The sequence below is a fragment of the Myxine glutinosa genome, chromosome 9 (assembly GCF_964187855.1).
Source record: "Myxine glutinosa chromosome 9, kmMyxGlut1.1, whole genome shotgun sequence".
NCBI lineage: Eukaryota > Metazoa > Chordata > Myxini > Myxiniformes > Myxinidae > Myxine > Myxine glutinosa.
The window spans coordinates 88871633-88895557 of NC_136269.1; the positions used below are offsets into that span (position 1 = coordinate 88871633).

Genomic DNA, 23925 nt, shown 5'->3' on the forward strand with positions numbered 1-23925 from the left:
AACAAATAATTTGTGCCAAATTTGGTCACAATCCCATCAGGGGTTTCGGAGAAGTTTCAAGTGTTTACGGACAGACTGACGAACTGATGGATTGACGGATTGACGGACTGACGGACGGACTGCCGAACTGGCGGATTGACGGATTGACGGACTGACGGACTGGCAGACTGACGAACTGACGGATTGACGGATTGACGGATTGACTGAAGAACTGACTGAAGAACTGACTGAAGAACTGACTGAAGAACTGACTGACAGACAGACAGACGGACGGACTGACGGAGAGACGACGCGCCATCGCATAAGTTCCCCTGAACTTCGTTCCAGGTAAGCTAACCAGAAAGCACCTGAAAATGCAGAGCCCGTCCACGTCCACTTTGTATTTGGACTTCTGTATGCTAAACATGGCGAAAACAACAAGCACAGAATACAAAAAAGATTGACAATTTTAGGTCACCTTGACCTTTTGACCTCAAAAGCAATAGTCTTCAGTGACCCAAAATGCAAGCCCTACTTAAATTTCAACTCAAACAGAAGGATTGGAAATTGACGATTTTATGACCGAGACCTTTTGACTTTGACAGAACACAGGTTACACTCAATGAATTGAGTCATATTGGGTTACTGACATATTAATATAACTGACATATTGAGATTTGATGCAACCTTGACCTTTTTATCTAAAAAAACAAAACAATCAGCTTCTAACTTTTGATTAGTGAACCAATTCAGTGACCCAATTTCTTAAAATTTCAGGTCAATCGGATGAAAATTGCCAATTTTATGCCACCTTAACCTGTGACCTTTTGATCCAAAGGAAACAATAGGCTTCCAGCTTTTAATTGGTGAACTAATTAATTGACCCAATATGCTAATTCTTAAAATTTCAGGTCAATCGGATTCATCCGATTGACTTGGAATTTAAAGAGGATTTTAAGAGGAAATTTTAAGAGGTCACTGAATTCAACCACCAATTCGTTTTGAGGTCATCTTAAACCAGCAACTTATTTTAGGGATTTCGCAAGTATTGTGCTGTGCACGAGATATTTCTTGTTTTGTTACTTTGACTTGATTAATCTAGATGTAGATCGTGACATGGGCAACATAAAAGATACGTCGTAAAAACCCGGCCGGAAGTCTAAGGTCAGTGATGTATTGGGGGCACATCTGCTCTGTGAGGCTGGAAGTTCGACTTTCCCATCCAGTTTTTGATAAATTTGTATTGACCTTCCCTTCCAGGTCTAACTGATAATTTAAAATAAATATAAATTTGTACTCGGCTCCTTTTTATTTATACCTGTTGGGTTCTGATTTCTGATTTACAGTATATTTCAATCAGAGCACAAAATATATTTGGCCGACCTCCCTCACCTTCCCTCCCTCATTCCCCATTCATCCCACCACCGTCACCCCCAGCACCATGCAACCTACCCCCCCACCCACCATTCCCTCCATCCCTCATTCACTGAGAAAGCAGACATGGTCAAAGATGCCTGTCCCTCTGAAACGACGTGTGGTGAGGCGTGCGGTGCGTGCCGAGTCACGCTAGTTCTCATAATAAAGCTTTGGTGGAAATTTGATAAAACATCTCAAACGGTGAATAAGTTAAGGCCCAGACAGACAGACGGAGACATATACACAGAATTGATTGCAAAACCCTGTATCGGCTGCGCGGATAACGAACGGGCTAATATGTCACATTTGTCCTTCCAGCTCCTCCTCGGGATTGCATGGTGTTCCTCCATGGTGGGGGCTTTGTGACGGGCTCAGCACGGGCCTTTGACCCCTCGATCCTTGCTTCCGTTGGAGACATCATCGTTGTCACATTGAACTACCGACTCGGGCCCTTTGGTTGGTACAAATCGGAGAACTGCATCACAGATCGCCACAATTACCACGTGACACAGATAGATTTGCACTTCTGCGAAAGTCAATTAATTAAGAGATAATGTCAGATAGCTGTTTATGTATCCGATTCATTTGAATTTGTGTATTACACATCATGTTGTCATGCTGAAATCAACGAAGTTTGAAAACATATCCAAGACGGGTTATTAATTTTAGCTTTTGCAAATACAATTGACCAGGGGGTGTTTCATTACCAATCAGCTTGCAAAGTGCTCACCAAGTGGCTTAAGCACTCAAGTATTTACACTTCTTAGAATTCACTCCATTGAAACGGTTCATAAGGAATGGCTGGCTCGGCAAGCGATAGTGTAGCGGCGATGGTGTGACGATGACGATGACGGTGACGATGACGATGACGATGACGGTGACGATGACGGTGACGATGACGATGACGATGACGATGACGATGACGATGACGATGACGATGTAGCGGCGACGGTGTAGCTGCGACGGTGTAGCGGGTACGGTGTAGCTGGTACGGTGTAGCTGGTACGGTGTACCTGGTACGGTGTAGCTGCGACGGTGTAGTGGGTACGGTGTAGCGGCGACGGTGTAGCTGCGACGGTGTAGCGGGTACGGTGTAGCTGCGATGGTGTAGCGGGTATGGTGTAGCTGCGACGCAACGGTGTAGCAGGTACGGTGTAGCTGCGACGGTGTAGCGGGTACGGTGTAGGTGCGACGGTGTGGCGGCGACGGTGTAGCGGCGACGGTGTAGCGGCGATGGTATGACGATGACGATGACGATGTAGCGGCGACGGTGAAGCTGGTACGGTGTGGTGGCGACGGTGTAGCGGGTACGGTGTAGCGGGTACAGTGTAGGTGCGACGGTGTAGCGGGTATGGTGTAGCGGCGACGGTGTTGTGGGTACGGTGTAGCTGCGACGGTGTAGTAGGTACGGTGTAGCGGCGATGGTATGACGATGACGATGACGATGTAGCGGCGACGGTGAAGCAGGTACGGTGTGGCGGCGACGGTGTAGCGGGTACGGTGTAGCTGCGACGGTGTAGTGGGTATGGTGTAGCGGCGACGGTGCAGCGGGTACAGTGTAGCGGCGACGGTGTAGCGGCGACGGTGTAGCGGGTACGGTGTAGCGGGTACGGTGTAGCGGCGACGGTGTAGCGGCGACGGTGTAGCGGCGACGGTGTAGCGGGTACGGTGGAGCGGCGATGGTGTTGCGGTGTAGCGGCGACGGTGTAGCGGGTACGGTGTAGCGGGTACGGTGTAGCGGTGATGGTGTAGGGGGTACGGTGTAGCGGGTACGGTGTAGCGGCGACGGTGTAGCGGCGACAGTGTTGCGGTGTTGCGGCGATGGTATAGTGGCGACGGTGTAGCGGGTATGGTGTAGCTGCGACGGTGTAGCTGCGACGGTGTAGTGGGTACGGTGTAGCGGTGACGGTGTAGCGGGTACGGTGTAGTGGCGACGGTGTAGCGGCGACGGTGTAGCGGTGTAGCGGCGATGGTGTTGCGGTGACGGTGTAGCGGGTACGGTGTAGCTGCGACGGTGTAGCGGGTACGGTGTAGCGGCGACGGTGTGGCGGGTATGGTGTAGAGGCAACGGTGTAGCGGGTACGGTGTAGCGGCGACGGTGTAGCGGCGACGGTTTAGCGGCGACGGTGTAGCGGCGACGGTGTAGCGGGGTACGGTGTAGCGTGTAGCGGCGACGGTGTAGCGGGGTATGGTGTAGCGGCGACGGTGTAGCGGGGTATGGTGTAGCGGCGACGGTGTAGCGGCGACGGTGTAGCGGCGACGGTGTAGCGGCGACGGTGTAGCGGCGACGGTGTAGCGGGTACGGTGTTTTCTGATTCTGAACGCCCCCGACGTACTTTCCTTCTATGTTAAAACAGTAATCTTATTGCTTCTGGAACACTCCCCGGTAGACGCAACGCCTTGGGGTAGTTGTTATTGGTTGTGATTTCCAAATATCTTATCTTTATTACCTTTTCTACTTACCATCCCTTAGGTTTCCTTCCTGAGGGGGAAGCAAGAGGGAATGCGGGCCTACATGATATTGCGGCAGCATTACGTTGGGTCCATCAAAACCTTCCGCATTTTGGAGGGCGTGGAGGGAGGAGTGGAGTGAAAGTATCGAGTGGGACGAGACGTACTCGTGGAGGAAATTATAACCCTGGGGAAGGGGTAACTCTTGCAGGCTGGGGAGCTGGAGCAACAGCTGCTTCCCTGCTTTCTCTCTCTCAACAAACAGAAGGTAAAAATGTATTCGACTCCTTCATGCGGTTTATGTTGATGATTGGCAACAGAAAACTGGTTTAATTTTCTTTTACAGTTATTGTTCAAAAGTTGTACAAATTCAGAAGGGACGATACAACAACACCCACGACCTTTAACCTCTCCTCTTTTGCTGTTTTAACCCAATATTTTATTTTTCATTACTTTCCCTGTCCTCCAATACAAATACAATCAAATTGCAATTCACATTGAGCATCTGTCAATGCAACCTTAGGTTAAAAGAGCTTTTTCTCAGTCTCATCCATTTTTTATCAAGGGAGGCGCAAAGCACCCTTCCCTTATATATGGGATCATTTCTCTGTATGCGACTTTAACATGGGGACTGAAAACCCGTATCTCAGCTTCTACTGGACAAAATCGACTGCAAATTTCAGAAGTAAATGCTTTGTACGTTGAGGTAACATGTTCCAAATGTCACCAACATACGTTTCTGCATTCTTCACTATATATATATATATATATTGTATACAGAATCCAGGCTCATGTAGGAACTAACACATTGAACATGAAAACATGCAAAGACACATAAAACATACAATGAAGGGGAGCGGGAGACAAGAAGGGCAGAGAGAGGGAACCAAACAAGCACAACAACATTAGAGAACAGGGATGTCGGTAGATGTGTGGAAGGGGGAGGGCTGGGGGGGGGGGGGGTTATACGGTATAAAGCAAATGACCACTTCTAGGAATTTCGGGAAACAATTTGGGGATTGAAAGAGGCGGATTTGGGGTGTTTTAACGGGGGTAGAAAAGATCAAGGTTTTGGATGGGGGTAGGGATAAGAGATGGTGGTGAGCAGCTGTTTCATAGACCTGGAGGGAGGAGTGGGATTGAAGAGAGTGGGGGAGTTTGTTCCAGAGGCAGGAGAAAAGAGGAATGAAAGAGTGAAGGTGAGCAGAGAGTCTTGATTTTGGCAGTTTCACCAGAAGAGGGTTGCTGGCAGATCTTGTGCGACCTGTAGGAATATTTGTGGGACAGAGCCCAGAGAGAGCTGGGGGATCTAGGCTGGAGAGGAGTCAGTAGAAGACAGAAAGACCACCTACCTGCCTGCGGTAAGAGAGAGAGAAAGGCCCTAAGAATCAGCTTCGTCACGGGAGATCCCAATGATTCTGAAAGCTTTGGTTTCAACCGCATGAAGCCGAGCTAGGTGTGAGGCAGGAGCACCAGCCCAGAGGAGAGAGCAGTATTCCATTGAGCTGCGGATGAAAGCTTTGTATGTGGTGAGGAGTTCAGAAGTGCCCAGAAAGGACTTTGCATGACGGAGGATTCCCAGACAGCGACTGTCTTTGGAGGCCAGCTTGGAAATGTAGTTTTCACAGCAAAGATCATGGCAGATAGTGAGACCCAAAACTTGAGTTGCAGAACTTCTTCAAGAGGATTGTTCAGAAAGTAGATGGGAGGGTTGTCCAGATGGTCCTTTCTGATAGACAAAGTGAGAGATGTGAGATTTGTCAGGATTGAAAGACCTTTTCCACTTGTTTGACCAGTTTGAGATATTGTCCACGTCTGCAGAGTGAAGAGGCTGCTGCCTGCTAATCTGAGGGTTGAGATATGGAGCGGCAGGGAGTGGAGTCATCAGCAAAAAGATAGAGAGGATTTTCCAGAGAATTGGAGAGATCATTAATGAAGACCAGAAAAAAAGCACAGGGCCCAAGAACACTGCCTTGAGGAACTCCAGCCTGAATAGGAAGGGATGAGAAATGAGAGAATTCCATTCAGGGCCACATGTTGTCTGCGACCAGAGAGGAAGTCTGCAGGTTTCCATAGATACCACAGGAGGAGAGTTTGGTGAGCAGAGCTGGGTGCCAGACCATATCAAAGGCACAAGATATGTCAAGGGAGACAGCTCTGATTCCCTGTTTGGCATTGAGGACCTCCATCCATTGTTGAGACAGCAGAATCACCATGTCCAGAGTAGAATGACCTGGTCTGAATCCAAATTGATGATCAGAGATCAAGCCATTGGAGAAAAGGAAGGATTTGATGTCAGAAGCGATGATGGATTCCATGACAGAAACTTCTCCACCTTGTCAGGAGAGAATGACACAGAGTCCAGGAGCAGCTGGGGTTGACCAGATAAGGTGGGTACAGAGAAAGATGGGTTTGGGACACAAGATTTTGAGGCAAACACAGAGTTGAGGCATTCGACATTTTTCACATGCGGTGTCAGCTGTGTAGCTGTTTGAGGTAAGGGAGGGGATGGAAGGGGAACAAACACCAGAAACAGATTTGACCAGACACCACCAGGATTTAGAGGAGGGAGATAGGTTTGAGAGTTCAGTCTTGAGAATAGAGAGATATTGTTTCCTGGCTCTCCTGAGGGTAGACACACACTTGTTCCGAGCTTTGTGAAAGGAATGGAGATTGCCTTCAGTTGGATTTGCCTTCCAAGAGGCGAAGGCAAGTTGTTTCAAAGCAACTGCCTCAACACAAGATTCAGTGTACCATGGATGGGAGGAAGAGTATGACAACTGAAGATGAGATGGGATAAATCTGTGCATGAGAGAGAGCAGTTTACTTTGGAAGAATTCCCAGGAAGAGTTGATGTCAGAGGCAGTAGAGATGGGAGACCAGTCCAGATGATTGATGGCTGTTTGAAGACCGTGCCAGTTGGCCTGAGTGAAATGCTGGACTCGAGGATGCTGAGGAGGGTCTCTGAGAATGGCCAGAGAGATGTCCACTTTAACAAGCACATTATCAGATGAACCAATTGGAGCAGAAGAAGAGCAGCAGACATTTGCAGGGAAGTTTGTCATGTATGTGTTTTATTAAGAAAACACTCAAATTCACGTTGGATGTCCGTCCGTCCACCAAAAATGTGTTGGCGCTCATATCTCAAGGCCTATACCATAGAATGAAACTAGCTGAAACTTGGAATATACATCGGCCAATAGGTCTATTTAATGGCTTTCAAAACAAATTACTAATCTGCGCTCATTACGGGGGTCTTCGGGGGGGGGCTGGGGTTGACACACCCCCCCCCTAAAAATAGGTATTAGCTCTCTTCTCTGAAACTACATACACGATGTCCGTGAAACTTGGCCACAAGCTACATATCTGATGCCTAACAAAGGTGTATTGGCCACATCAAAATCTGAGCACATTAAAGTGGTTTATGGGGGAGGGAGGTATTAACCCCCCAAAATAGGTATTTGCTCTCCTCTCCGAAACTACACACACGATTTTGATGAAACTTGGCCATAAGCTTCATACAGTATCTGATGCCTCATGAAGGTTTATTGACTATCAAAATCTGTGCTCATTAAGCGGATCTATGGGGGTAGGGGGTGGAGGGAAGGAGAGGGGGTTTCTACAAGCAATGGAATGTCCCTTCTTTTCTATACTTTGCCACATTGCACATACCATATAAAAGGCCTTTTTCTATGCCCCTGGAATTTTCCCCAATAATTTATTTTATAGTTTCCATGCCACCTTCCTTCCTCCCTTCATTTCATCCTCTTGTCTCTTTGATAGGCCTCATTGGCCGATTAATACTGCAGTCCGGTGGAGCGCTTTCTCTCTGGTCTCCTTCTCCATCTCCTTCACCTGCTCCCCGCCGATCTACGTTGTACTCCCTCGTTGAGCGTCTCGCAGTCTCTCTCTCTTGTCCTCTCCACGGCCCGGTGCTGCTCTGCCTCCGCCGAGCATCTGCTCGTGATCTTGCCCTGGCTGCTGTACAGTTTCCACTGACAACATTCCAGCCAACCGTCGATTCTGCTTTCCTGGGATCCTCACCCAAGGTACTTGTAAGGGCTGGTTTTATGATTATCTCTGTGTCCACTACTTCTTGTATTTTGTACCTGGCACCCTTACTTTCTCCTACGAAGAATTATTGTAATGTGATACCCAAAGCTATATTGTTTAGATACCATGAATGAATGAATGAATGAATGAATGAATGAATACCATAGTAAACGAAAAAGGTAATTATAAAATAATGTCATCACAAAAGCCTCACTGCCTGTTTCATCAGAGCAATTATTCATGCCCGACAGCAGAGCCCAGGACCAACACCCACTGAGCAGTTAACTAAGGAGTCACATGGCCGAATGATATCACTGAAACAACAATTCTCTTTGTAATGGCATTTCCTTTTGCAATCATATTTCACCATGAGGCTTAAGTTATTAAACTTTAATTAGAAAGTCTGTCTCCGAGCATGCATGTGCAGACATATATGTGCTTGGTTAACCCCTTTGTACTTCTTAACTTCACAATGTACACAGCATTTAAAAAAAATCATTTTGTGTCTTTGTAGTATTGCTTATTGTAGCTAATTATGGAAAACTATAATGTATGGTATTTTCAGGGTTTGCTTCAAAGTGGTGAGTTTTTGAACCACGAGGTGCTGATGGGTATAACCACAAGTGAAGCTGCTCGCTTGGCTCCACCTTCAGATTTGTCTCGACCACGACTTCGGCGACAACTCACGAGGAACTCAGAAGAAGAACCAGATCACGAGATCCCCCAAGGCTTTAATATCCCGCAAGGTTTGGAACCAGACTTCGAAGAAAACAACATCCTGCAGGATGCTGCTCTTTCTACTTTACCTGGCATTGGACTTAAAAATATACCGCCATCACCTCGGCCTGACGCTGGTTCCAGCCAACTCTTTGCCTCAACTGAAAACTCACTTGTTCTTCCTAACTCCCTCACTTCAAATTTTGTCACAAATCCTCAAGCACCTCTGACTGCTTCTTCTACCACGACCATCTCCGTGCCTCAGCAACAACCCACCGCTCTCTCTGTGGCTTACTCAGCACCACTATCTCCACTGATTCCTGCACCACTCTCTGCGCCACTTACTGCTCCTCTTCCTCCATCCCTCCACTGTCGTTTTGTTTCTCGGCCGCCATCGCCGCCTATACCTGATCCACTTGATCCATGGGGAGTGCAGTTTGAGGCTGCTGTCCAATGGGTGACTAGGAGACACAGCGGTTCTGGCCAGTCTGCAGCAGGAACCGCACTGGGAGCAGCAGTCAGATTTATGTATACAGACTGGTCAGTCGCTGGAGAAGGAGGGACTTGGAGTGGTGAGATGAACAGTCAGGAGGAAAAAATAGGTCAGACAAATATGGAGCAAGAGAATTATGGAGAGGGTGACCCCTTAAAGGAAAGGAGTAGTAAGATAGTGGAGGAAGGTACAGAGGGTGAGAAAGAAAGGAAGAAAATACCACAGTGGGACAAGAAGAAAGCTGATAAGGAGCATTCCAAGACAACCAAAGATAAGGAAAAATCTAGAGTAAGGATGAGTCGATGGAGAGAGCAAACCATTGCATTGCTTTCAGACGCCCTTTTCCTCTCACCAGCAATGGCAGAAGCTGAACTTCGAGCACGATTTGGCTCTGTTATATATCTCTACGCCTTGACTGGGAGTTGTGGAGGTGGACGGCACGGTGAGAAGCCAAATAAAAGGAAAAAACGTGGGATAGAGGTGAAAAAGGTGAACAAGACAATGGCCAATATGAAACTATCACTAAAAGAAAGAGACGGACAACAAAGAAAGATGAAGCAATGGAGTAAAAAGGGAGAAATGGGTAATTTGGGTAAAATAATTACTGCAATGAATGAAAGATGGAGGGAGAGGATTGAAAAGAAAAAAGGATTGAGAAGGATAAATGTGAGGAGTAAAGGGAGGTTTCGAAGGGATGATTCGGAGAGTGGGAAGCAGAATGAGGAAATAGATGGTGGAGGGAGAGCACAAATAAATGAGGATAAAAACCATGAAAGAGAAAGAAATAAACACATTGCACTCAAAGTGAGAGCAAGGAAGAGATGTAAAGACAGAAGGGAAAGGAGAATGCAGCAGGGGAAGCTTATAATCACGGCAAATAGGTGCGATCAAAGGAAAACCGGGAGAGTGAAGAGTGGGCGTTTGCGGAGAGAAGTGTCTGAGAGAGAGCGTCGAGACGTGGAGAGAGACAATGACATTCGGTGGGAGAGGGATCGTAAGAGCTGGAGAGAAGCTGGTCATGGAGACGAATTGGCTTATATGTTTGGATTACCTTGGCTGTCCTGGAAACGAGGCAAAATGAGAGAGGCTGGTGGCAGAAGCAGCAAAGAATTTGGGCAGCCGAGTGGGATCAGTGGTAAATGCAGCTACGGAGAGCGAGATGCAGAGCTGAGTTTCCTTATCATGATGTATTGGGCCAACTTTGTGAAAACAGGGTAAGTGCATCATCAACACTGTACAGTATTAACAACAAATGCAATAACTATAATAGAACTGGTTGAGCTCTACCATGTAGTTTTGTGACCCACACGATATTATTCCCACTGCACTATGACTTCTTTCTGATACAATCTCTCTTCATCCTATATTTTTCTCTTTCCCCCTCCCCACCCTCCCTAGAAATCCAAACCTCAGAGTTCCACTCACAGATTCTCCTGGAGAGGCGTTCACCGAGCAGAAAGTGGATATCGGCCTTCAAATGGAAAATTCCAAAGTGGGCATTGATCTTCAGTTGGAAAATTCCAAAATAGGTCCTATTGAAAAAGGGACAAATTTCCAACCAGCGATTCTCGGTCAAACCTCAGCTGCACTTTACCCAAATGTGCCCCTTGTGACTCAGGGTTTAAAGCCTTCCTGGCTAGACGATGGAAATTGGGCCAAAAAGTCTGACCTTCCTGGTCACTTTGAGCCACTCTGGCCACGATTTTCAACATCCAGGCGCCGGTACCTGACTTTGGGCTCTCGAATTAGAGTTCGGTTCAATCTGCGAGCAACACGCCTTGCCTTCTGGTCCCAGCTCGTGCCAGTGCTAATGGCTACTGGTAAGTAAGAATGGGATCTTAGTGCATAAGAAATAAGTAGGTACAGTCACGTGAAAAAGTAAGTACATCCCATGTAAAGTTTTGACTTTTACAACATATTTCAACATGCAGCTATTTGATCTTCATTTCAACAATATTTATAGATAAAGGTGATATAATATAACAAATATCATGAAACATTTACATTTTGTAGTCCATTGTATAATTTAAATAAACATAAATGCAAATTCCGCATGTGGAAAAAGTAAGTACACCCCGACATTTATCACTACTTCAAATACCCAAAATTAGAATCAGGTGCACCAGCTCAGGTGCAAATGATTAGAACATCGTCAGAGAGGATCTTGGAGGAACCTGTCTTATTTAAACCTCAGATATTTAGTTTGGTTTGCTCTTTGCTGTTGAAGTGTGTGGCGTCACCATGCCTAGATCAAAAGAGCTCTCTGAGGCCTTCAGAAAGAAGGTTATAGATGCCTACGAGTCTGGGAAGGGATTGAAAAAGATCTCCAAACAATTTGAAATCAATCATTCGACTGTCCGGAAGATCATCTACAAGTGGAGAAGATTCCAAACAACTGCCAACTTGTTCAGGCCAGGCCACCCCAGTAAGTTCAGCCCGAGAGCAGACCGCAAGATGCTGAAAGAATTCTGCACGGAGTGGGCAAAAATTTCTCCCAGTCGATGTCAGAGACTGGTAGACAGTTATAAGAAACGCCTACTTGAGGTTGTTTCTGCTGAAGGGATCAATACCACCTATTAGAGCCAAGGGTGTACTTACTTTTTCCACATGCGAAATTTGCATTTATGTTTATTTAAATTATACAATGGACTACTAAATGTAAATGTTTCATGATATTTGTTATATTATATCACCTTTATCTATCAATATTGTTGAAATGAAGATCAAATAGCTGTATGTTGAAATATGTTGTAAAAGTCAAAACTTTACATGGGGTGTACTTACTTTTTCACGTGACTGTATATCTAACCTGGGAATCATAAGAAGTCCAGTTTGCAGAGGTTCTCTGCACACCATCATCAACTCCCCTTTGATGGTGTCAAACCCTCCATGTCAGTATCCTCCCTTCCTCATCTCCTACATGCCCACCTCCTTCCAACCACACCCATTTTCTGAGTTCCCCTCTTCAGCATCCCTCCACCTCGTGCCCCCCTTTCTGCTATCCCCTTACCCAAACCTCCACCTCATGCCACCCCCTTATGCCTCCCCTCACCTCAAGCCATCACCGCTTTCTCCTTGCCCTGCTCCCTCCCATATTCCACCTCACCACACCTCCTATCTTCCCCTTCACCATACCCTATTTGGTCCCCATATCCTTCACCTATCTTTATCTTCATCCCACCCTCTCTCATCTCCCCCTCAACCTATCACATCCCAGGTTCATCTTTGCCCCACATCCTCCCAGCTTCCCCAGCAGAACCCCCTGCCCTACCCCTCCCAGCTTCCCACCTGCACCACCTTTTGCTGTCATCTTCCCCCTTGCCAACCCTCCCTCCAAGTTCCCCCACTCCGTTTCCATATTACTGCCCCCGGCCAACAGCACCTCATCCTCTATCCCTAACTGCGTAGACTCGAACATCCAAGGCCTCCATTTCAACCTGATGGATCTCTCAATCAAGGCCACTGCTGATAAACCGCACATCATCTGCTTAACAGAATCCTTACTCCCATGGAATGTCCCTGACTCCTTTGTATCTCTCCCTGGCTTTTGCCTCTTCCAGTTTGATAGGCCTGAATGCCGTCACAGCAACGGATTTCACTTTACAGCATGAACTAAATTTCTCACGATCCATGTACTGCTCTTACCACCTCCAAAACCGCAGGAATACCTTTGGCAACAACATCCCCTCCACTCCCACATCTTCTTTGTCTGTGGATTTTACTGTCTTCCTAACAGTGATAACTCCACTTACATCTCTCTCAGCCCACATAGACCAACATTTAACTACTACTCATCCCAACTGTCTGTCTTACTCATATGTGTTGATCTGAATTGTCACCATGCCAATTGGCTGAGTGTTGTTACCTCTATCAGCAGCCATGACACTTCAGCAAAGGACTTCCTTGATTCCATGGGACTGACTCAATCTGTAAACTTTCTGATCTGGATTTCTGCCAATGGCAGTCCTCACTTCTGGCCATGGTAATAAACAACTTTGCTGCTAATGTCTCCTGTTCTTTCTCTGCTCCAATTGCTTCATCTGATCATGTGTCTGTGAGAGTCGACATCTCTCTGGCTATTGCCAGAGAGCAGCCTTAGCACCGATGAACCAATCAGTTCACTCAGGCTGATTGGCAGAGACTGCAAGATGCCATCTCACTTCAGGACTGGTCTCTTACATCTGCCACCGCTGATATTAAGCCCATGGTACACTGGATCTTGTGGTGAGGAAGTTGCCATCAAACAACTGGGCTTCTCCTCCTTGAAGGCAAATCTGACCGAAGGCAACCTCAGATCACTCCACATAGTCCGCAACAAGTGACCGAACTTTCATAGTTGTCTTCTTCCTCAAAAACCTGGTGCTGCCTTGTTAAGTCTGTCTGTCTCTGGAGCATGGTCCCCTCTATCACTTCCCTCACCTCAAATAGTACCACAACCGACAGCTCATGAGAAGGCTGAATACCTAAATTCTGTATTTGCTTCTAAATCTTGTGTACCCAACACCTCGCTCTCTGTACCTAACCTACCCAGTCACATCATCCTCTGCTGGACTCTGTGTCTTTTGCAGCTGAGAAGGTGGAAAAGTTTCTGGCAACCCTTGACTTTAATTCTGCAACTGGCCCGGACGGCATCAGCGCATGTTTCCGAAAAGCCTGCTCTGCTGCTCATACATATCCTCTTTCTGCTCTGTTCATCCTATTGTTTGCCCTTGGTCATCTTCCATCTGCTTTAAAGTCAGCCAATATCACTGCATTACAGAACAAGGTGCAAAAACCAATCTCCTTAACTACAGACCTATATGCTTATTTCAATCCTCAGCAAGGTCATGGAATCCATCATCGCAGTTGATATGAAATCATTCCTTTTCTCCAATAGCCTAAGTTCAGATCATCAATTCGGATTCAGACCTGGTTACTCTACCAGTTTTGATACATACTGCTTCTGCTCTCCCAACAATGGATGGAGGCCCTCAATTCACAACAATTCCCAACAATTCCCAACAAAGCTCTCCGAACAGTAGATGGAGACTTGAGATCCGGGCCTTCTCTCTGAACATAATACGAGCATTCAATACAGTCTGGCACCATGTCATACTCTCCAAACTCTCTGCCTATATGGCATCCAAGGCCTCCTCCACACATGGCTTACTGACTTCCTCTACTCTTCTAGCCAATTCATGACTCCCAATTGGATCCTCTCGTCTCCTCTCCATGTCAAGGCTGGAGTTCCCCCAAGGCAGTGTTTTCGGCCAGTCCAATTGCCAATCTTCATCAGTGATCTCTCTCTGACTCTCAAGGAAAATCCTACTTATCTCTTTGCTGATGACTCCACCCTCTGCCATAACATCCCTCATCCTTCAGATAGGCATATGCAGCAGCCTCGTCCCTCTCTGTAGACCTTGATAAAAATCACAAGCTGGTCAAACACTTCAAATATGTATTTCAACCCTCACAAATCTCTCTCTCTCTCTCCTCTCTCTCCTCTCTCTCCTCTCTCTCCTCTCTCTCCTCTCTGTCCTCTCTGTCCTCTCTGTCCTCTCTCTCCTCTCTCTCCTCTCTCTCCCCTCTCTCCCCTCTCTCCCCTCTCTCTCCTCTCTCTCCTCTCTGTCCTCTCTGTCCTCTCTCTCCTCTCTCTCCTCTCTCTTCTCTCTCTCCCCTCTCTCCCCTCTCTCCCCTCTCTCCCCTCTCTCCCCTCTCTCTTCTCTCTCTCCTCTTTCTCCTCTCTCTCCTCTGTCTCCTCTCTCTCCCCTCTCTACACTCTCTCCCCTCTCTCCCCTCTCTCTCCTCTCTCTCCTCTCTCTCCCCTCTCTCTCCCTCTCTCTCTCTCATCCACCCCTGTCTCTCCCTCTCTCTCTCTCATCCACCCCTCTCTCTCCCTCTCTCTCTCTCTCATCCACCCCTCTCTCTCCCCTCTCTCTGAAAAGATCATGTGGTGAACCCTCTCATCTACTTTCTTGACAAAACTCTTAAAGAAGTTCAGTCCCTCATACTTTTGGGCCTCACACATATTTAAGTTGGCCTCCAAAGCCAGTCACCAACTGGGCATTCTGTCAAGGAAAGTCTTTCCTTTGCACACCTGAACTTTGATCTCTCTATAAGGCTTTCATCTGCAGCTTAGTAGGGCACAGCTCTCACCTCTGGGCTGACACCCCTGTCTCACACCTTGCTCAGCTTGACGCCGTGGAAACAAAGGCCCTCAATATAATTGGAAGCTCCCATGATGAAGCTGACCCGCTGGGCTTATCACTCTCACATAGAAGACAGGTTGTCATAGACATAAACAGAGGTTGTCTCTCTGCCTTCTACCACCTCCTTTCAAGTATTGCACCCTCTGTCCTTTCTGTGCTCTGCCCCCAACTCATCCACATTTCTGCAGGTGCATGTTGTCTGCCAGAAACCGCCTTTCTGGTAAAATTCCCAAAATACAGACTTACTGCTTACCTCCACTCATTTGTTCCTCTTTTACCCCAACCTGGGGAACGGTCTGGCACCCCGCTCTGCTCACCAAACTCTCCTCTGTTGGTATCCATGGAAATCTCCACGCATGGCTGGCGGACTTCCTCTCTAGTCGTAGTCAATGTGTGGCCCTGAATGGGTTTCTCTCATCTCCTCTTCCTGTTCAGGCTGGAGTTCCCCAAGGCAGTGTTCTGGGCCCTGTGCTTTTTCTGGTCTTCATCAATGATCTCTCCGACTCTCTTGAAAATCCTCTCTATCTCTTTGCTGATGACTCTACTCTCTGTCGCTCCATTCTTCATCCCTCAGATCGGCAGTCTGCAGCCTCCTCACTCTCTGCAGACCTGGACAAAATCACAGACTGGGCAAACAAGTGGAACATGTCTTTCAATCCTGACAAATCTCACACTCTTACGATGTCTCTCCGAAAAGACCGACTGGACAACCCTCACATCTACTTTCTGAATAATCCTCTCCAAGAAGTTCTGTCACTCAAACTTTTGGGTCTCACTATCTGCCATGATCTTTCCTGGGAAAACCACATTTCAAATCTGGCCTCCAAAGCCATTCGCCGACTGGGCATCCTCCGTCGTGCGAAGTCCTTCCTTGGCACACCTGAGCTCCTCACCATGTACAAGGCTTTCATCCGCAGCTCAATGGAATACTGCTCTCCCCTCTGGGCTGGTGCTCCTGCCTCACACCTAGCTCGTCTTCACGCTGTTGAAAGCAAAGCATTCAGAATCATTGGAATCTCCCGCGATGAAGCTAACTCCAAGGGCCGCTCATTCACTCACCGCAGTCAGGTTGGTGGTCTTTCCGTCTTCTACCGACTCCTCTCTGGCCTTGCCCCCCCCAGCTCTCTCTGGGCTCTGTCCCGCAAATATTCCTACAGGTCGCACAAGATCTGCCTGCAACCCTCTTATGGTTAAACTGCCAAAATGAAGACTCTCTGCTCACCTTCACTCATTCATTCCTCTTTTCTCCCGCCTCTTGAACAAACTCCCTCACTCTCTTCAATCCCACTCCACCCTCCAGGTCTTTAAAACAGCTGTTCACCACCATCTCTTATCTTCCCCCATCCAAAACCTTGATCTTTTCTATCCCCGATAATTTCACCCCAATTCCACTTTTTGAAATACCAACTTCTGTCCTGGAAGTCCTTGGTGTCCTTGTGTTTTATACTTCTGCCAACCACCCCCCCCCCCTTCCCACGCCTCCTCCCCCCAAGCCCTCTCCCTCCCACACATCTCCCTACTCTTAAATGTTGTGTGCTCTCAAGTGTTTGTGTGCTTCCCATTCTCTTGTCTTCCGCTCCCTCTTTTTATATATTTTGTTTGTCTGGTTGATTTGTTTGTGAAGTAAATGTCAGCTCTTTCACGAGCCTCGATTCAGTATACAAAAAAAAACAAAAAAAACTACCCCAGCATCTTCAATCGAATTATTCCCTCCTGGGCTTCTAGACAGCTGCTCACCACAATCTCAGTTCATCCCCCAACCCCCACCATGACCTTTTTTTATCCCTCTCTCCCCCTACCATTAACCCTCCCAGAGCATGCCTCTTTCCGTGTTTGTAGCTGTATCCATCATGTCCACCCCCTGTCTTCCCCTTTCCCTCATTTTTCCCACATCCCTTATTTCCCAGAGTCTCACTCTATTTTGTCCCTCCTCCCTCCACTATTAACTCTCCCCGAGCACGGTTCCTTCTGGGTTTGTAGTTGTATCCATCATGTCCACCCCCTGTATCTTCCCCTTTCCCTCATTTTCCCCACATCCCTTATTTCCCCGAGTCTCACTCTATTTTGTCCCTCCTCCCTGCTGTTGGTCTGTCGTCGTCATCCCTCCACCCCATTTCTGCTCTTATTTTCGTTCTGTGACATTCTGATCTGTCCATGAGCCTCAACACTGTTTCCCAAGGATAGAGAGAATGATTTCCATGCAGATGGAGAGTTGTTTTTCTCTGATGGATGGTGTACTACACTACAATAGAATTCAAGTGTTTTTCTTTGAACTGTCACCATTGTCATGTAGAACCTTCTGAAAAATTAAGCCGGGATGAGCATTGTGATTGGAGCTGGGCCTTGGCATGGTCCCAGAGATCCATTTGACGATCACAAAGGATTTCTATGTGTTGCAGTGCTGAAGGTCAAAGTGACCTGCTCACTGTGATTTAATCACAAGGAAGAGACAAGCAATATGCCTTTGCAATTGGCAACGAAAATTTGTTATTGACATAAGCTGAACTATCTATCATAGATGGCTAGGTGAAGGATGCAGACATCCCATAAGAAAATCGATTTATTTAATTCCTGCACACATATTTACAATAGCTTCACAATAAAAATAAATGGAACGATTGTACACGATAGGATTCCAAAAGCATATCTGAAGATATTGTGACACGGTGTGAATTATGGGCAATAGCCTTCTTATGTCCCACAAGGAAGTAAGTATAAGTAAGTTAAGTAAGGAAAATCAAAACTTTTCAACTCTCTAAAATAGTTAACCGCAAATAGATATGGAATCCTTCACTTTGATAAATATTCAAGCAAGGCAATTTAACCATTTCTGGAGATCTCTACACAGAGAAATACAAACATTGAACATGAAAGATGCAATTTCAACAGCTATCAAAAACTGGCACCTTGGCAGCTCTCTGATGATTGGCAAGAAGAAAACACTTCGACAAATACATGATCAGAGGAACCGAGAGGAGCGGATGAAGAGCGTGATGGGTTTGAGGAGATATCTAACATGAATAAATCTAACGAAGATCGACAGCCATTTTGAGAGAAGTGAGTAGGAAAAGGGAAACTGAATATAGGAAGCTGTTTTGCAAAAGGCTATGGCTGTAACACCGTGGATGGTAGTTTGTGGAATGACTCCCAACCAACTACCATGGTGGCAATTGAAGTCTCCATGGAAAAGAAAAGGAGAACTGGGGTGAGAAGTCAGCAGAGAATCCATGTCTGAAGAAAGAGTCTCATAGATAGCATCATCGAAGCTAGAAGGAAGGTAGGCCACACACAAAAACAAGAGAGCCTTTGGTGTAACAATGTGGATGGTAACCTAGAAAGCTGAGGGGGAGAGGCTGAAAATGTGGGAGTGGTAGGAGAGTTGTGGGTATGGGTAATAGAATGATCTAAAAAGTGGGTATGGAGGCCGGGGTTTCAAGCATTTGTAACTATCTTATCCACATCTTTTCAGCTCTGCAAGGAAGTAAGCTCACAGTCACAGACAACATGGCCAAGGTGAAAAAGTGGACTATTAAATAGCCGTAAGAAAGCAATGCTGCATCTTTCAAATGATGCACAAGATTTGGCTTTTGGTGCTAATAAGGAAAGAGCACAAAGGCAGTGGGGATGAGAGAATTTGGACAGAGGGAAGGGGGGAAAGGTGGGGTGGAGAGGGGGGAAGAAAAAGTAGGGGATGAGGATAGAACATTCCTAATTACGAATTAAGTCCAAATTAGCACATAATTTACACAGAAGTAAACAGAATCCCAATTATACAAGGAAGCACATGAGGAATAAAAGGAGAAACTAGAAAGCATCTGTTTGTATTTATATGTCTTCTTCTTCTTTTTTATTCTAAAAAGAACGAAAAGAGTTTTAAAAAATACAAAATTAAAATTGATGATTTTATGCAGCCTTCACCTTTGTGATCAGAGGAACCTTTTGATCTAAAAAAAAAAATCTGCTTCTACTGTTTGATTGGTGAACCAATTCAGTGACCCAATATGCAAGTTCTTAAAATCTTAGGTCAATTAGACAAAAATTGACGATTTTATGCAACCTTGACCTTCTGATCTAAAAACATAATCGACTCCTACTTTTGATTAGTGAACCAATTCAGTAACCCGATATGCAAATTCTTTAAATTTCAGGTCAATCGGATGAAAATTGACGATTTTGTGTGATGCTGACCAGGGGCCGGGCTCATGAGTAATTTAAAATTGAGAAAGAAAATAAAGTTTTAAAATATAAAAAAAGTTTGTTTTTTTTGTATTAAAATTTTAAACATTTTTTGTTGAGGGTATAAGATAGGAATTAGAGGAAAGTGACTGGAGATGGTGATAGGAAGGATCCAGACCACATGGAATAAGAATGATTAATGCAACAGAATGTGTGAGGACGTCATTCAGGAATGTGGTAAAACAATTAGCACAAAGAACATACAAAGTTTAAAGAACAGTTTTGGGGTGAGGAATGAGGCAGAGAGATTATCGAGAAGTGGACGAAAAACAAGGACGCAGATGAGATTAACATCGAGGCCAATTGGGAAAACCCCAACAACATAAGAAAACATATTGGATACTTAAATACATCAATTCAGAGAAAGATGTTTAACATTTCAAAAATGAACAGTTACAACAGACAGACTAAGAAAATCTGGTAGGTTTCGTTTTGGAAGAGTCGAGCAGTAATTGGCTGCATGCCGAGAACCAGAAATTGTTGGTAAAAACCCAGCTGGCTCATTAATGACCCTTAGAGAGGGGGTAATCTGAATGGACAATATACGTAGCAAGGGGAAACCTTTGAAGACATGGTAAATTATCACATAAATATTAAAACATAAACATTTCCGTACTTCGAACATCTACTGGTCTTTTTACCTGCCACATGTCGCAGGTCGACAAGAGCATCGTGTTGCTGTTGTTGGGGGTCGGTTTTTGACATGAGCACCCAATGGTCGAACAGCTACTGCACCACGCCCACATCTGTCACTTGACTCCACCCACCATAGCACAGAGACGAAATGATATGGCCGCCATCTTGGTTTTCTGGTGGGCCTAGGACATGAGGCAGATGTAGACCTCTGCTGATTATACATTGCACGGGTTCTTTGCGTCAAATTTCCATTGGCGTTGTTTGGGTTGAGTGTTATTCACGAGGGACCCCAAAAATATTATCATATGTTGAACAATAGTAACGTTTACTCGAGTCCGTCAGACTGCATGGTATGTCAGAATGCATGGTAATCATGCGTTACGTTACGCAAATTACTAAAACAAATAGCGTTACATAGTTTTTGAACGGCCGCATATTGGGGTTAATCAATTTGTGAGCATGTGATGAATCAGCTCGTTCTGATATAACCGTGGTGGAGACTGTCATGGGCGAGCGGTGTCAAGTTAATCTTTTAATAGCGCATTAAATGTGTGTTTCCCAATTGCGCTGTTCCTGTTTTAAGAGTGATTTAAATGCGCGTTTCCCAATTGGCCCATTACCCGATTTTGTCACAAGTTGTGATCATAGTTGTCATTGTTGTTAAGAGTGAAATTGTTTTATTTTTCTGCTTTTCCCATTTCCCTACTTCCTTCATTCAGGCAACACCCGTTTTTCCCCACGGCGTTATTATCCACGGCCATGCTTTCGCGGACCCCATGCTCCTGCATCAAGGGAGAACTGGGGTGAACGAGCTGCTGGAAGAGAGCTGGAGGCTGAGCATGAAAGCGGAGAAAGCTGGGGTCTCAGTTACACCCTTGCTTGTGGCTCTGCTTTTCTCTTCCTCAACTTGGTTGCCGTTGCTGCTCTAAATTATGTTCGAGATAGGGGAGCAAGTCATGGTGATATTGGTATAAGAGGGCATAGAGGTCATCACAGGAGGGGCTGGGGAATTGGATCTGGAAGTTGGGGTTTGATTGAAAACAGAGGGTTAGGGCCTGGAGACTGGGGTCTGGCATCAGATAATCAAGGACTAGGCGTTGGAGACTGGGGACTTGGTTCAGACAGCCGTCGACTTGCTACTGGGAGCTGGGGAGCAAGTGAGCCTGACCTTTTTCCAACTGTAGATTATGTTTTTACTCTCCGACGCTCTCCGCACGATCTGCTACCATGGCAGGAAGGATCCGGAAGAACAGGCGGGGAAAATAGGCACGAAGAAGAGCATGATGGAGAGACTGAACTGAGAAGATGCTAAGTTTCTACATTGCCTACATGGCATTGAACTTTCTCTAACTGCCAAGTTTCTGGTTTCCCAATACCCTGACTTCTGACATCCCAAGCTTTTCTTATTTCACAAATACACAACTCCCAAGACCGCATTTCCTACTGCCCAGACAAGTCCCCTTTTCATTGGACCCCCCAGGTTTCATGGGACATTTAGTAGTTTATCAAATAGATCTTTTCATCTGATACGTCACTTCCCTTTTGCAATCGACTTGCACTTGGACCAAGTGCTTCCGGTTCGTGCTTCCTTGTTTGCCATAATGACGGCGCCATGATGATTTTAACCTCGATGTTATTAGCGTGCTAATTTATGCAAATACTTTATTTAGTGAAGTTTATTTACTTGTTTACCTGTCTGTTTACTTTGATTACTCTGTCTTTGTCAGACAGACATGCTGGAGGGCTGAAAGGAATTAAAAACAGACAGACAATTACAAATTACAGAGCCAGGAGCAGAGACAGCTCTGATATTATATGATATTGTATAAAATAAAACGTTACCATTGCCATTTTATAGCTCTGTGTATGGCTGCACATTTATAACTACTGTTTTGTTAAACCCAGCGGCATCATAGTCCTCCTATTTCACCATTTTACTGTGAAGACAAAGTGGAAGGTTCTATAGTCACTGCATCTCATGGAAGGTTCTATAGTCACTGCATCTCATAGACAGTTGATTTGTAAGTTAGTGTAGCATAAAGTTGATGAGCAATAAATGTAATTGTTTTAAATGACAAACAAGCAGAGTTAATGACCTGATTTGTAAAGTAGATCCACATACGACCCTCACCTGTTTTTATCTGTATTTTCTTAAAGAAAACGTCTTGAAAGAACTACAATCGGGTATTTGTTTCTGTTAGGTTAGAATGTTTGGCAGTATCTGCCTTTTTATTGGTGACGAAACGACGTGAGGTTATATTAAAAACGGAAAATAGCACAAAAGTATAACACTGTTGTGACCGTCTGATAGATTTGTCCAAAGGTAGCTGACAAGCTAGCCCAGAAGTAGTTGACAGGCCTACCCCCAAAGGTAGCTGACAGGCTAACCCAGAAGTAGCTGCCAGGCTAGCCCAGAAATGGTTGACAGGCCTACCCCAAAGGTAGCTGACAGGCTGGCCTATAAGTAGTTGACAGCCTACCCCAAAGCTAGCTGCGAGGCTAGCCCACAAGTAGTTGACAGCCTACGCCAAAAGTGAGCTGCCAGACGAGCCCAGAAATAGTTGACAGGCTAGCCCAGAAGTATGTGATAGGCTACCCCCAAAGTTAGCTGATAGGCTAGCGCTGAGGTAGTTGACAGGCTACCCCAAACGTAACTGACCGGTTACCCCAAAGGTAGCTGACCGGCTACCACAAAGGTAGCTGACCGCTACCCCAAAGGTAGCTAACAGGCTATCCCAAACTTAGCTGACCGGCTACCCCAAAGGTAGCTAACAGGCTATCCCAAACTTAGCTGACCAGCTACCCCAAAGGTAGCTAACAGGCTACCCCAAACTTAGCTGACCGGCTACCCCAAAGGTAGCTAACAGGCTACCCCAAACTTAGCTGACCGGCTACCCCAAAGGTAGCTGACAGTCTAGCCATGAGGAAGCTGACTGGCTAGCCTAAATGTAGCAGAGAGATTAGCTTAGAGGTGGTTGACAGGCTAGGCCAGAGGTAGCTAACAAGTATGTCAAGAGGTAACTACCAGAGTTAATAATGATAAAAAGAGGTAACTACCAGAGTTAATAATGATAAAAAGAGGTAACTACCAGAGTTAATAATGATAAAAAGAGGTAACTACCAGAGTTAATAATGATAAAAAGAGGTAACTACCTCTTGACATACTTGTCAGCTACCTCTGGCCGAGCCTGTCACCACCTCTAAGCTAATCTCTCTGCTACATTTAGGCTAGCCAGTCAGCTTCCTCATGGCTAGCCTGTCAGCTCACATGGCTTCCTCATGCCTAACAGGCAAGCCCAAAGGTAGATGACAGCCCAGAGGCAGATGACAGGCTTGCCCAGAGGTAGCTACAGGTAGCATACTGAGCTTTGAGCGTTCATCCTGTGCTCGACTCCCAGCCTGACTATATATTGTCACTTCATGTTTTCTGGGTTCGATGCCCAGTCTAACTTTAAATTTATCACCAAAGTCACTTCGTGCTTCCCAGTGAAAGTGTTACCGGTATATGAAGTGTGACTGTCCTATGTAGGGTACTCGAAGCCAGCAAACCAGATCTGCTTGCATTTTCTGGTGAATGTTTTAAACATCCCATGTTGTACTTTTCAAAAAGTCAACACCATTTTGTGGTGGCACCCTGGCCTAATTAGAACTGGCTGCCTAGGTTGAGAGCTGCTTTCAGCATCACCTTGTGATGGAGTTGAGAACTGTTCAGCGTCAATTTTCAGTTCTGTGTTATTCCATCAACCTCATGAAAGA

General features: G+C 45.9%; 2 protein-coding genes across 2 annotated transcripts in view; both read left to right on the forward strand.

Moving 5' to 3' along the window:
• The window catches only part of LOC144893635 (uncharacterized), a 1058663-nt gene that overhangs the window by 402417 nt on the left and 632321 nt on the right, over positions 1–23925 (forward strand). The gene's annotated exons all lie outside the window — the stretch shown is intronic.
• LOC137434779 (uncharacterized) lies at positions 8507–22117 on the forward strand. The gene is made up of 3 exons (XM_068127893.2): positions 8507–10323; positions 10508–10929; positions 20889–22117. Exons 1-3 carry the CDS (start codon positions 8507–8509, stop codon positions 21479–21481), a joined length of 2832 nt encoding a protein of 943 aa, XP_067983994.2. The 3' UTR covers positions 21482–22117.